The 15,711-nt window shown below is 36.1% G+C and overlaps 1 protein-coding gene across 3 annotated transcripts in view; it reads left to right on the forward strand.

The window, feature by feature from the left end:
• Nucleotides 1-15,711, forward strand: part of LOC150081502 (transcription factor 12-like) — a 621,638-nt gene that overhangs the window by 570,441 nt on the left and 35,486 nt on the right. For all 3 annotated transcript variants that reach the window (XR_016547303.1, XM_090379956.1, XM_090379957.1), the window contains exons 15-16: nucleotides 6,590-6,735; nucleotides 11,226-11,371. Coding sequence is in view for 2 of the 3 variants with exons in the window: in XM_090379956.1 (XP_090236082.1) it covers nucleotides 6,590-6,735; nucleotides 11,226-11,371 (292 nt within the window). In the remaining variant the exon portion in view is untranslated. The remainder of the gene's footprint in view (nucleotides 1-6,589; nucleotides 6,736-11,225; nucleotides 11,372-15,711) is intronic.

A 15,711-nucleotide genomic window follows, 5' to 3' on the forward strand; every position in this document is an offset into this window, starting at 1 on the left:
AACCCACAGAATTCCAGCTGTCGGTACAATAGCAAATGCAAGAAGATTGAGTTTACTACCTGTTTATAATTGATTACACTAAGAGAAAAGACCAATAAACCAGAAAATATAAATTGTTTTATGGTCGTGTCCTCCAGAAATGTGCTTTATAAAAATATCACGAAGACAATGACTAGTGAGTCAACAGCAGGGATTCACAAAAACGAATGAAAATGTTGAAAATTACATCTAACATAATAGTAGGGTTTTCCCATCACAAAAGTGAAAAAATACTGTGTTATGCGAGATTTCCAGCAATTCTCAAACCATGTTACAGCAAAATCTTGTTGTAGAAGTACCGTGTTGTGCGAGGATTGCCGCAATTTATCAATCATGTTAGAACAAAACCGTGTTGTAAAATTACCATATTATACAGGGGTTGCCTATATTTGTAATATTATATAATGCTTTTTTGAAGGGCCTAGAATAGTAGTTCCCAAACAGCAGGCCCATATTTATGAAAATATGACAATGGAAATTGTGGGTGGGCCATATATTGGGTCAGTGTTGTGTTATCACTGATATGTGTATATATTGCATAACATACAAATTAGAAAACAACATCATCATCAGCTGTTTTAATCTACTGCAGGATGAAGGCCTCTCCAGCAACTTTCCAGTTTCTTCTGTTTTGTGCAATGGCCATCCATTTACTACCCACAAACTCGTGAATTTCAACTGTCCATCTCCGCTGTTGTCTTCCAGGTTTCCTTTTATCTCCTCTTGGGTACCATTCTGTTATTTTCTTAGTCCATCTGTTATCATGTCTTCAAGTTATATTGCATCTCCCTGAAGACAAGGAGACACAATATCTCCAAAGTTGTTTACTGCTGCCCTTGAAGCAGCTTTCAAAAGATTGGACTGGTCGCAGAAAGGAGTCAATGTGAATGGAGAGTACATAAACCATTTAAAATTTGCAGATGACATTGTGATCATAAGCCATGATCTCAAAGAATTAGATAAAAATTTAAATCAGTTATGCAGAGTTATGTGTCTTGCCCAAGTCCATTTCAGTTCTTTAGTTTTGATAAGGATGTCCTTTATTTGTGTTTGCTGCCTGATCCATGTGTTTCTCTTGTTATCTAACAGTCTGATTCCTAATATAATTTGTTCCTTTCTTCGCTGTGTAGTTTTCAGCTTCTCTTCCATTCTTTTTGGTGAGTGCCCAAGTTTCATTATGTATTTATTCCATATAAGTCATGGTGGGGGAGTATACATTGGTTCATTGTTTTGTGTTTCAGATGAATTGGGATATTGCTCCTTAGTATGTGACTATATTTCCTGAATGCTATCCATCCGAAATTTATCCTTCTCTTGACTTCCAGCCATTTATCATTATTACAGCTAATGACTTGTGCCAGATAAGTATACGAATGCACCTTTTCAATTACTGCTCCTTCAATATATCCCTTTCTGTGGCATACTTGTTCATCATTACTTTTGTTTTAGCCATATTCATCTTTAGTCTGAAATCCATGCTAACTCTGCATAACTGATTAAGATTTTCCTCTAATTCTTTGGGATCATGGCTTATGATCACAATGTCATCTGTAAATTGTAAATGGTTTAGGTACTCTCCATTCACATTGACTCCTTTCTGCGATCAGTCCAATCTTTTGAAAGCTGCTTCAAGGGCAGCAGTAAACAACTTTGGAGATATTGTGTCTCCTTGTCGAACTCCTTTCTCAATTTTAAATTTGCTACTACCTTTGTCTAGTCTAATAAAGGAGGTAGCATTTGTGTATATTTACTTCAAAATAATAATGTATGGTGTATCTATGCCTCGTTTTCCAGTGCCTGAAACATTGCTTTATACTGTATGGAGTCCAATGCCTTTTCATAATCTACAAATGCCAAGAAAATTGGTGTTTTATATTCATTTGCTTTTTCCATTAGCTGTAATATTACGTGAAGGTGATCCCTAGTTGAGAATCTTGTTCTGAAGCCAGCTTGCTCTTTCAGTTGATTCTCATCAAGTATTCTTTCTAATGTTAGTAATGACCTTTGTGAACAACTTGTAGATGTGGGACAACAACTTAATTGTTCTATAATTTCCAATTTCTGATTTATCTCCTTTCTTATGCAGCAAAATTATGATTGCTTTATTCCACTCCTTAGGCACCTAAGGAGTCAATTTAATTCTGCAGAATCAAGGTTATGCAGAATTAAGCGCCAATTGAATTCTGCATAAACTTGGCAGCAACATTGGAGTTGACCTTAAAGAGTGTGCAGGAGTGTGTTGGGTACAGAGATCCCAGAAATTTGGGAATGAAATGAGACCAGTTGAGTAGAAGTTGAGCCGTCTGCTATTTATTGTGGTTGGTAGCCTTGGCAGCATTATCTCTCTTGCCATTTGAATCATCCTCGCCAGTGGAGGAATGCAATGTTTATGAAGGGCCCACTTGAGTAGCCAATACTCTTTGGCTTTTTTTCTTGACTGTCAGGGTAGCTGACACCCAAATTTCTGCTGCATAGAGCACACAGGGTAAATTACAATCTGGATATATTTCTTCGTTGTTCTTAACTTTTCAAGGCAGAAAGCTAACTCAATGAACCTGTTATTTTTAGTGTATGTAATTTTAGCTGGCTCACCACCAGGCATGACGGGGGTTAGTATCTTAATGTCAGTGTACAGCAGAATATCTTCAGTGCAATCAGTGAAAGGTATCAGCACAGCCATACCTTGCGCTGAAGATATGTGAAAGGTATGAGCACAGCCATGAAGAATGATCTGAACAAAACACCTCCTTGTGGCACTCCAGCAGTTATTATTCTAGTTTAGACTGAGTTGTTCCTGAAGTATACAGTTTTGCATGAAGTCCAGGATGCCTGTAATGCCAAATTCACTATGGAACCAGTTTACACTGCTTTTAAAATTCCTTTCACTGACTACAAAAATCTTATAAGTTGAAGTAAAAATCACTGGCAAACCATCTGGAAAAATCAAGAAGACAACAAACTCCTTCAGATAAACCTAATCTCCAGTCTTGGCCATACAACTTCTGCTCAAATTGAAAAGATGCCACACTTGCAAGACTAAGAATAGGTCAAAGCACCTTACTCACCTTTCAGCCTCCAATCCACCATTCAGTCAGGACTGTCTTAACTCAACTCACATTCCAACATTTCATAGTTGACAGTTCTCTTTATAATAGAATATGGCAAACCATGTTCTTATCAAGGCAAAATCACTCCTATTTTGAAACAAATTTTAGCTGACAGATCTGATATCAGTGCAGTTTTCACTTTCCTAAAAAAAAAAAAATACAATGCTATGATAGAATTTGATGCTAATCCAACTTAATGCACACAACTGACTTTTAATGGCACCTCTTATTTTTAACATTTTTTGGTGCATAATAGCCTTTAGTTGCCTTTCCACTGTAAAACCTCCAATAACAACAACAGCTGGGGGCAAAAGTTAATGTGGTGTGGAGCAGTTGTCATCTTTTAAGTTCACAAAAGATTATGATATTATACTCGTTTGCAATCCAAACACTTTTCAAACTTTTTATTATTATATTTTTTTGTGGCTTTCATTTCAGTATTGTCTAGGTGTGGCACTGGCAGCCTTTGCCACATGTACCATAGGTAACATTCACAAAGAAAAAGGTTTCTGATCTCTGGTCTAGATGTCCGTCCCACATTTCATCTTTGGATGATCCGTGGTTTGCTACCTACTTATTGGTAGCCAAAGTTTAATTATAACCACATTGTACATATTGGTTTATCCATTTATCATGCAACCCGTTGATCACTGGTGTGTAATACCTACTTATTGGTAGCCAAAGTTTAATTATAACCACATTGTAATATTGGTTTATCCATTTATCATGCAACCCGTTGATCACTGGTGTGTAATTATAGCAACAGAGTACAGAAGGTCTTTGGATATGGAGCGATATTTTTTTAGAAAACAGTTAGTGGAATGATATTTAGGGTGGTGCACAGTGTGAGGTTTCCTGAAAGAATATGTTAATTTTGGACGATTATCTTCCATCCTAATAATTTTTGCAATGCCAACAGACATTCAGGAATAGATATCCAAATTGGGCTCTTACCAAATAAGACTGAAGCAAAATATTGAGAACTGCATTCACATGCAAGTGATGAACACATCCTTCATAAAGTTGTGCAAAACACTCCAAAATGAGAATAGATGTTTATACTGTCAAGATCAACACCTTCATCGCATTGTAAAATAGTTTTTAATTGTATTTGCATTAGCATTAGTAGAGGCATATAATGTGAGAAAGCAAGCTTATACAGCATCAGCCAAAAAACAAAAAAAAAACACCCCTTCCCATTTCACCCATCTATTTGCTCCAAATGTTTGTCTAGTTCTGCCTTCAATTTATTGTCAACTTCTACAACAACAAATGGAAGTTTGTTCCAGCAATCAACCACCCGCTGGCTAATGGCAAATTTCCGCACATCTATTCTACAACTGTCTTTTGTCAATTTGAATTTATGTCCCCTCGGGCAATTAATCTGGACAAGAGGAGAAATCCCATCAACATTGAGCTTGCTCAAACTATTCAAGGCCTTATACACCTGAATCAGATAACCTTGCAGGTGCCTAGTTTCCAGATGCTGCAACTTGCAGAACTTAAGCCTCTCTTGGTAAAAACACCCCTTTGTTCCTCTCACCAATCTTGTTGCCTTTTTCTGTACTTGTTCCAGCAGCTCTATATCCTTCCTAAAATGAGGCCTCCAGACCTGTATACAGTACTCAAGATGTTGCATGACCATTGCCTTATACAAGGGGATAATCACCTCCTTATTCCTGCTAGAAAAATTCCTGTATATCATTGACAAGACACCATGAGCTACTCTTGCAGACCTTTTGCACTGCTTAGAAAACTTCATATCTAACTGCATAATTACCACCGAGTATAGTACCACACAGTTGATACATTACCTTAGGGCTACTCATATGCAGTACTTTACATTTGTCAATGTTAAACTTCTGTTGCTAGCCCATCTGCTCAACTGTTCTAGATCCTGTTGCAGTACGTACTGTCATTAACAACCCTGTCAACCTTTGTATCATCTGCAGACTTAGAATTAAGCCTGATATACCTTCATCAATATCATTAATAAAAACAGAAAACAACAATGGACCCAACACTTGAACCCTAGGGATTCCACTAATAACATTAGTCCACGAAGAGCAGTGTCCATTGATTACTGCTCTCTGTTTTCTCCCACTCAGCCATCTCTTTATCCTTAGCAGCAACTTGCCCTTAATGCCACATTGCTCCAATTTGTACAGCAGTCTTCCCTGTGAAACAGTATCAAAAGCCTTCCTAAGATCCAAGTATTGTATATGATATCAAAATTGTTCTTTGCATCCAGTTCCTTTGTGACCACATCATAGTATCTAATCAAATTAGTCAGACAAGACTTCCCCTTAACAAACCCATCTTGTGCCTTAACTATAACTGAAGTCTTGTCTAGATGATGCTGCAGTGCTCCTTTAACCAGTGCCTCCATTAATTTCCCTGGAACAGAAGTTAGCTAATGGGTCTATAATTACTTGTATCACCCTTTGATCCTCCTTTTTGAATTGGGGTTACATTTGCACATCTCCAGTCCATGGTACCTCCCCTGAGTCCAAGGGAGCTCTCATAATTATGGCTAAGGGTTTGCTTACTTCCTTTGCTGGCGCCTCCGTAGCCAGGTGGGCAGGAGCAGCAATGCGTAGCACATGCTTCTTGATTAGACCCGAGGTTCGAACCCGTGCCCACCAAATACAGAGGATGCGGAAAGGTCAGGGAATGACCACCGCATATCCCCGGAGCAATATGGCCTTAGTTGCTAATGCTCCTAAAAAAACAAATAACAACAACAACAACTTCCTTTGCTGCATCCTTTAATATAACTGGATAGATCCCACCACCCCAGATGCCTTTGTGTTTATTTTCAACAATTTCTCCTCCACTTTGCTCTCAGTTATCACAAAATGATTTAGTTAACTGCCAGAGTTTATTCACCTCTGACATTCCCCTCCCTGAATAACTCCTCATGTGTGAATGTAGATGCAAAATACTGATTCAGTTTGTTAGCTACGTGAGCAGGATCATTAACAGTTGAACCAGTGATATCAAGTACAATACATTGATATGTATTGTACACCGAACAGCATTTTCTTTGAATAACCCTGAATATATTGTACAATATGCTTTCCTTTAACTGATTTTTTGATTCATCCAGAATTTTAATACTTCTGTTTTTGTAAAATCTATAAATGCTTCCTTTGCATGGCAGGGATATAAAGTTATCATCATAACTGTCAATGTGATCACCGCTTGGAGATATATTGTGTTTGGTATCTCCCCTTCCCCCATACATATTTCTTACTCTCATCTCAGAATCAGGAATGAAATGTGTAACCTGTATATTACACATTTCATTCAAGCACTTTGGTATTTATGTAATTACACACATGCCATTGGTTTCATTTTCTTCAGCTCTTTCACTATAATAAAAAATAAAAAACATTTTTTCACTGTTTTCTAATTTTTTTTTTTTTTTTTTTTTTTTTTAGGATTCGTGTAAGGGATATAAATGAGGCCTTTAAAGAATTAGGTAGGATGTGTATGGTGCACTTAAAAACAGATAAAGCACAGACAAAATTGAACATTCTTCATCAAGCTGTTGATGTGATCACTAGTTTAGAACAACAAGTCAGAGGTAAGAGTAATGAAATGTTTTATTTATTCATATTTTTTGCATGTTTATAGGTATGAAATGAGGAAAACAGCTTTTTGTTGTTTTCCTCACTGTATATATTTTTCCTGTTAATCTTAAATTTAATAAATAATATGCTTAATTTTTTTCCTGATTGGTAGTAGTATTAGTTCTCTAAGCCATAAAGGCCCTTTATTGAAATCAGAAGTAAACTGAATATAAAATTCCTTCTAATGCTGACCAAAAGAAAATGAAACTTGTAAAAGTCAGTTGAGATGGTATGTCTCTCTTTGTCAACTTGCAGTTTTACAACAATAATACTAAATTTAAGGAATTAAAGTCTGCCTGTGTATCAAGTACACAGCGTAACAAATAAATTTCAGAAGTGAAAATATTCAAAATGCCAGTAAGATGATATGTCTCTTTTACCAGCTTAAAGTTATCACAAGCCCAAGTACTGAATTTAGATAAAGAATAAAATAGGCTTCATCATGAAGTGCCGATGGATGTGTATTACTTTATAAAAAGAGAATTGGAAATACCTGGGAAGAAGAATAGGAATGAGAGATTGGACCACTGATCTCCATCTCTTCAAGGCACAACAGTGAGTAATGGAAGAATAGTAGTGTTTTGATAACCCCTCAACCAAGCAAGGGTCCTCCACAACAGTTTGACCATTCACTCATTTAAAGTGGTCTCAGTTCATATTGATTTAAATTTCTAAAGATTTCATTTAGGACTGTAGTTAGCCAATCTCAATCAGAGTGAGTAAAGATTTTCCCTGTAAGTTATTTTCAGCTTGCATAACGTGGAAATCTTGTTGTAAAGTTATATTACACAATGCACAAATGGCCTTTTGCTGATTTGTCTAAAAACCACCACCACTAGCAAATGCATTACTGACTAGCCAAGGCGCCTCTGTAGCCAGGTGGACAGGAGCAGCAGTGCGTAGCACATGCTTCTTGATTAGACCGGGGTTCGAGCCTGTCACCACCAAATACGAAGGATGTGGAAAGGTCAGGGAATGACCACTGCATTTTCCCGGAGCAATATGGCCTTAGTTGCTAATGCTCCTAAAAACCAAACAACAACAACTGACTAGCAAAGCATCCAGTGCTATGAAGAATGAACCTAAAACATATAGACACAAATATAAATATCCATAAACAGCACCTCTAGTCAGAATAAATATGTAAGAATTCTATTTCAGACTTCATACAGTAAAGGGTGCTATGTAATTTCTAAAATGTAAATTGACTAAAGTGATATTAAAACTTTTAAGAAAGAAGGACAAACACATGCAAAATTTGAAAATGTAATTAAAAATAAGAGGGAAAAGAAGTCAGAGTTAAAGAAAATTAAAGAAACAGCAAAAACCAGAAATTAAACTCAAAAAGCCAGTAGAGATAGCATTTCTCCTTTACTGGTAATAAATTTCTAGAAAAGAGTAACAAGAAAAGCATGCCGAGCAGTAAAGTTGCCTAGCATATTCACTGCTTTATTATGCAAATACATAGCATCCGATTTTTAATCCACTTGGAAGGGGAAACCCAACTTTTAGAAATTTTTCTTCCTGTTTGACAGAAGAAAAACGATATTTTTGTTAAGCAACCTTTGCAGGAGGCTGGTAAATTCAGTCTTAGTGATAAGAAAGCCCAAAAATATCTCTGCCCTCTCTAATCCAGATTGACTCAATCCTGTGGTTTTCAATCCCAGGTCAAAAGGGTCATTGGAAAAGCCAGCAGTGAAAGTGTTAAACTAGGCATAGTATGGGAAGCAGCAAAGACCAAAATATTCAGAATGTGATTACACTCTAATTTAATTGTAATAGAAAAGACTGTGTTATCAGATGTGTTGGAATAAAATGCAGAAAAATGACTATGTAAGCTCCAACATACAATGTTGCATATAGGGGTTGAAGAAGATTAAGTTAAAAACCCAGCAAGAAGTTTGCCACAACCATGAGGAAGACAGGTTAGGTTATGCGGCAGGGACTTCAAGTTCAAATAATTGCAAGCACAACTTATCATTATTAGCACTATTGTTGCCATTAGCATTAAAATTTTGTTGTTGGTTTTTCAAGTTTAATTTTGTGTTTGATTGGCATCAGTAAGAATTTTACAAGTAGTATTAGTTCTATTTTGAAAACCCAAAAAAAGTGCACTCACACTTGAGAAACTATTTCTGGCACATGAAATAATTACTGTCCATTTAATTTGCAACTTTAGACTAAATACTGTCGTCCGTGACCACCGTGTCATAGACCTGCCATATACATGATGATGAAAGGTATTTTTAAATAATTAATTCTATTTAATATTAAAATAATATGGCAAGGAATTTAATCATGTTCACCAAACAGAAACAAATTGTAAAATGTCATATGGAGTAGTAGATGATGTTTTACAGTTATAAAAAAGTCTATTATGGAAGAAGTGAACAGTTAAAAAAAAAACAATTGTAATTAAACTACATCATCATCATCAGCAGCAGCCATTTTCAATCCACTGCAGGGTGAAGGTCTCTCCAGCAACTTTCCAGTTCCTTCTGTTTTGTGCAATGGCCATCCATTTACTACCCACGAACTCTTGAATTTCATCTGTCCATCTCCACTGTTTTCCAGGTTTTCTTTTAGCTCCTCTTGGGTACCATTCTATTATTTTCTTAGTCCATCTGTCATCATTGTCTTATATGTCCTGCCCAAGTCCATTTCAGTTCTTTAGTTTTGATAAGAATGTCCTTTATTTGTGTTTGCTGCCTAATTCATGTGTTTCTCTTCTTATCTAACAGTCTGATCCTAATATAATTTGTTCCTTTTTCGCTGTGTATAGTTTTCAGCTTCTCTTCCATTCTTTAGGTGAGTGCTGAAGTTTCACTTCCACATAAGTCATGGTAAGGAGTATACATTGATTCATTATTTTGTGTTTCAGATGAATTGGGATATTGCTCCTCAGTAGGTATATGAATTACTGCCTTTTCAGTGAGTTACCTTTTCAGTGAATTATGAATTACCTTTCAATTACTGCTTCTTCAATGATTATATCCCTTTCTGTGGCATTTGTTCAGCATTACTTTTGTTTTAGCCATATTCATCTTTAGTCTGAAATCCATACTAACTGCATAACTGATTACGAGTTTCCTATAATTCTTTGGGATCATGACTTATGATCACAATGTCATCTGCAAGTCATAAATGGTTCAAGTACTCTTCATTCACATTGACTCCTTTTTGTGACCAGTCCAGTCTTCTGAAACTTCAAGGCAGCAGCAAACAACTTCGGAGATGTGTTTCTTTTTCAAACTCCTTTCCCAATTTTAAATTTGTTACTGTGTGTGTGTGTGTGTGTGTGTGTGTGTGTGTGTGTGTGTGTGTGTGTGTGTGTGTGTGTGTGTGTGTGTGTGTGTGTGTGTGTGTGTGTGTGTGTGCATACATATATCTGTGCGTATTCCGGTCCATACACATACACACAGTAAGTTTTCTTGTTTTGCTTTCTTTAATTTTTATTCTTCTGTTGGGTCGGCTATGATGTATACATATACTTTTAACATGTACATCATAACAGAAACAGAGACCCGGCTTATTGCAGTGGCTCCTACGATTTTTGCTGCCGACCCCTTGAAGTAGTTAAAGTCATAGGATCCACGGCTTTAGGTGCTTAAGTTAATTTCATTTTAATTTCAGGTATCTGTTTTTTGGCATACATGTGCTCTCAATTCTTCCATGGTAATTACCCCTGACAGTTCAGCTCCCCCACCTAATACACTGATAATAACAATTTGTCTATATGTACATACATATACATAGATACCATACATAAGTAATTTACAAATTAATTGTAATGCAAAATGTACAATCTCTCTTTTTTTTTAATTTTTTTTTTTTTTTTATTTAATACTGTAGTTCTACTAATTAGTAGAACTACATTGAATGTTCAACTTTTCTTTATTCTTTTTACTTTATTTTATGAACTGTCACTATAACAACATTTTGATATAACAGCCATTTTTCATGCTGTAACCATTAGCCATAAAATATCACAAAGGCGTTCAAAACTGATTCTTATAACGGAACATATGATAACGATGAAAATGTCCATTATAAAAATGACCTATTAGAGAGATAAATAGCATAATTATATAGCAAAAATTTCAACTTCCAAGGTCTTGGAACGAATTAACAAAAAAAAAAAAAAAAAAAAAGTGTTATTGGGTTCACATTACGAAATTTTCACAATACATCCATTTATTCCTACGGGATGCAAAATACATTTCCACGATTTTCTTAAGTTTGCACCGGCCAGCAAAAACTTACGTAAAGTCAAATTTCCATAAGTCGAGTAATACGTAAGCTGGGGAGTTCCTGTATATTGCGGTCTTATAGCTATATGAGGGGATTCCCTCCCAACTCTATCAGCAATTATTTTATTGTGTGAATATATAGCAAATGAAAAATCTAATAGGTAACTTTCTTTTGTTTTTTTGCTGAATTTTAGAAAGGAATCTTAATCCTAAGGCTGCATGCTTAAAGCGGCGTGAAGAAGAGAAGAATGAAGAGGGTCCAAAGTTAGGAGCTCATGCCATTCCTCATCCTCCAACATTGGATTCTCTTACTCATCAGCGATTAGCTCCATCCTTACCAGTAAGTAGATTCTCTCACCAATCAAAATTCTCTTAGATTCATTTAAATAAATTGTTTATTCTAATGTAGTCCTTAAAAGGCATAAAAATAAGGGATGAGTTATCTAGTTAAATGGACAGTTTGCTTATAAAGAAAATCAGAAAGTTATTATTATAGTTGAGCAGTCTTCACTGAGTTCCATTTTTGCAAACAGAATATCCTTTTATAAAATTATATTCTGTTTGCAAAATTCTGTGATATTCTGTGAGTTATAAAAGTTTGGGAAAATTCCCTCAAAGGATAAAATAAAAATTTGGGGGAAAGATAATGTCATTTTCGTTTCTATGAAGAAAGTTGACCTGACAGAGAGGCAGTGGGTGGGCACATGAAATAAGGAAACCTTCTTTGTTGGCATATTTGTCGGCACCGCCATCAACAGATCAATATTAATAATGTACACAGTAGTTGTTCTTAATGGTTGTTTTCATTTACATGTTACACTGTTTTATGGGGAAGTATCTTTAAACATGTGGTTATTGAGTTTCTGACTGCCAAAAATATTTGACCTGTTGAAGCCCCAGATGAATCCTAAATTTACCACTTTTATTATCAAGAAATCAGGATAGTCTGAGAAATATCATGATAAAATATCTCCGTGTCCAAAAAAAAAAAAAAAAAAAAAATCAAAGCCTAAGCATGAACTGGTAAAGTGATGGTGACTGTTTTATGGGGCTCTATGAATGTTATATACACAGAAATTTTGGAAAAGGGAATAACAATGGATTTGATCTGGTACGTCGAGACATTGGACAGACTCGGACAAAAAGAATCAAGCAAGTAAGGCCTGGCAATATTTCTTAAAGACAACAATATGCAATCTTACTGCAGCTGTGTAGCATTGGCAAGGTTGCTGGGATTTGAAGAAGTTCTCCAATCTCCTTATAGTTCAGATTTGATTCCACTTAGCTTATCCCCAAAGCTTAAAGAACTTCTCCAAAGCAAAGGTTATGACTCCAGTAAAGACGTTTAAACAGCCACATAGAAATGTTTGCCTCTCACCTGGAGGAATTTTACTTAAACACTATACAAAAATTCAGTAACTGCTGCTGAAATGTACTGAGTTAGGTGGGGCATGTGTAGGAAAATAATACATCAAATTAAAGACAACTGTTTTTTCCACTATTATTATTTTTTTATTTGTGATTTATTTCTATTCCTTCAAAAGCTGTACAGTGAGAGGCATTACTTTTTGGTCCAGCCTTACATATTCATTTCATTGCTAATGTGCACATCCTATATTCATGTGGTTTTGACTTGTTATTGGGTAACGTTATTAGTGCTAATAACAGATTGATATAAGGAAACAAAACTTATGTAATATTTGTCAGAAAAAAAAACAAAAAAAAACTCTAATTTCATAACTTGTCTGACATTACTAGACTAGTGGTAATGTGTTCCAATAACTGATTACTCTCTAACTGAATGCAAATTTTCTTGCATTGAAGATATAATTGGTAGAAATCTATGTCTTCTTGTTGGACAACCCTAAAAAGATAAAATACACTCATTATTAAGTTTTTTCAACTCTTTTATGGTCTTAAACACCAGTATCTGTTGTTTTTTTTCCTTTTTGCAGAAACAAAAGAGATCCCTTTTGTTTGCATGCAGATTCCTGTATGAATATCTCTTTATACTTAATGTGTTGTTGCCTATCTTCAAACAGCCCAGAGACACGTGTTGTCCTCAGGATGGCTGGAAGTTTATGGAACCAGAGCAAAAGTATTATGCGCACATGGGGGGGGGCTTTTGTTTAAAAAAAAATCCAGTATATTGAAATTAAATGAATGTTTTTATTTTTGAGATGTGTGCACTTAAAATAGTTATTTATGCCACTACGGATAAACATTAACAAGTAACCCAGCTAATTGTTCTATAGCTGAGAAATTTGTTTTTAACTTGGAGAAACTGTTTGGCTAAAGCAACAGTTACAGGGGCTGTTGACTTTATTCTTAATGCCACATATGAATTTCAATACATGTCCTTCATTTGGTTAGCACAAATTTTTTCTAAACATCCTTCTACTTCATAAACGAGAACAGTATTTAAAAAAATTTCAGTTAATCGAATAGATCACTTCCACCAACATCAGGAAACTCGCCGTCCTGTAAAATTATATGATATTTGCAATGTTTCATGAGTTTTAGTACCATCTATATTTTTTAAATCAATGTTGTGTAAAAATCTAAGGTTATCAGTGTAGATTTTCAGTTTCTTGGCTATTCAGCTACAATTCTATTTTTAAACTTATTTATTAATCATATTACTCTTTTGATGGGTTATCTGCTTGCCAATGTTTTGAAATGCCAAATGTACGTGGAGTGTCCAATTTATTAAGCATGTTGAACTAATCAGTATTACCTCTTTTAGATCTCTAAAGAGCCCCGGGGCATAAATTCCCGCAAGAATTCTTTCAGTAGTTGTCTTAAATTAGGTGGCGGCAGCAGCAGTAGTTCTCTTCTGTGAAAAGTTCATTCCATCTCATATGTGCTCAATCAGGTTTAGATACAATGGCTGAGCAGGCCAACAAAGCTGCTGTGACATTGCACATTATCTTGCTGGAAATAACCATTACCGTGGTTAACTGTGAACACAAAGGGATACATCTGGTTAGCAACCGTGTTCAAGTAGGCAGTGGCAATCAGATGTTGTTTCACTGGTGTGATCAAAATGTACAGAGATAACTAATATTTGGATGGACACCTTTGAAGGTTCGGGCGCCTCCGTAGCCAGGTGGGAAGGAGCAGCAGTGCGTAGCACACGCTTCTTGATTAGACCGGGGTTCGAGCCCGTCACCACCAAATACGGAGCTTGCGGAAAGGTCAGGGAATGACCACCGCACCGGAGCAATATGGCCTTAGTTGCTAATGCTCCTAAAAAAAAAAAAAAAAAAACCAAACCAAAAAAACCTTTGAAGGTATCTCTCCCCGCCCCCCATCCAAAAACACACACACACACACAACAGCAAAATCTGGTGAATATAGCATACGAGGACTACAGTGATGGAATACTTCCTCAAGAAATCTTTGAATGAAAAGCAATGAATGTGCAATATCTAGATCACCAAGCACATTATAATAAGTTTCAACTCATTATGATAGCACACTTTCAAGATACAAAGTGAGTCCCCAAACTCTTATCAAGGGACCTGACCTGCAACAAAATCACTTTTACAAGTAGCATAAAGTGTTGATATCTGGCATGATGAGTCCATTGATTTATGTTACTCTTGTCATGCCATCATCCTGGAACATCTAGGATTTGTCCAACTTCACTATCATTGTTCCGGTGCCCATTAAACACATTGCTGCTTGTTTTTAGCTGACATGGGCTAAAATTAGGATGTCTACTAGTGTACCCATCTATCTTTGGGTCTGGTTCATTGTACTGCACTATTATTTCACCTATCTGTTAGACTGCACAATTTTTTGATTCACTATCAACCTCTCATATCAATGAGCTATCTCCAGCCATAGGTTTGCTGTTTTTGCTAGGTGCTCTAGCATACTCTAGCAAGGCGGAAGCATCCATGGTACTTACACCAGTGCATATGGTGTAAGAAAACACAAGGCTTCTGCTGCACCAGCCAAAAAATTCTTATGTGCTTCAGTCTTATATATTGTGATTCAACTGCTGACCTTTGGATTTCCTATGAGACTCAATTACTTGTGCAGGTAACTTATCCCAGTAATTTACAACTCATTGGCTAAAAGAAAATTTCTCACAGTCCAGTCTATTCCTCTTCCTCAGCCTAGTCAGCATGATACATCGACCCTCCTATTTGTTTGTAGGGGTCTGGGTTCAATGACTGGAGGAATCTCTGAAGTCCTCTTCAATCGAGACTGTAGTTAGCTGATCTCAGGTGGACGGTATAAGGTTTACCTTTGAATTATTCTAGGGTTTTCACCCAAGCAACATGCATATCAGCCCGCGACCACGCTCATAGCCATATTATGCCTACCAGTTGTTTTGTAACCATACAATTTCATATTAATTCATTTTATTATATCCTCTCAGTGTCTCACTCAGATCTGAGGTACTTAGTTACTAGCTCTGTATCTCACATATTCAGTCTTTACTCATATGGGCATCTTTTTTATGATTTCCCGAAACACACCACCTGTCTTAGAAGCTTGGCATCTTTTTTTTAGGTGCAGTTTCCGTACTTAGACACAATTTTGTTCCAAGTTTGGTCTCATTGTGGTCTTATACATTGGGATTATTCTCTACAAGCAAATATTCAATGAATCATCAGCTGCTCTCCTTGGTACCTGTCTACATTTCAGGAGAATTTCACATCTACC

Source organism: Mastigoproctus giganteus, chromosome 8, assembly GCF_048544385.1.
Source record: "Mastigoproctus giganteus isolate SK-2022 chromosome 8, ASM4854438v1, whole genome shotgun sequence".
NCBI classification, from domain to species: domain Eukaryota; kingdom Metazoa; phylum Arthropoda; class Arachnida; order Uropygi; family Thelyphonidae; genus Mastigoproctus; species Mastigoproctus giganteus.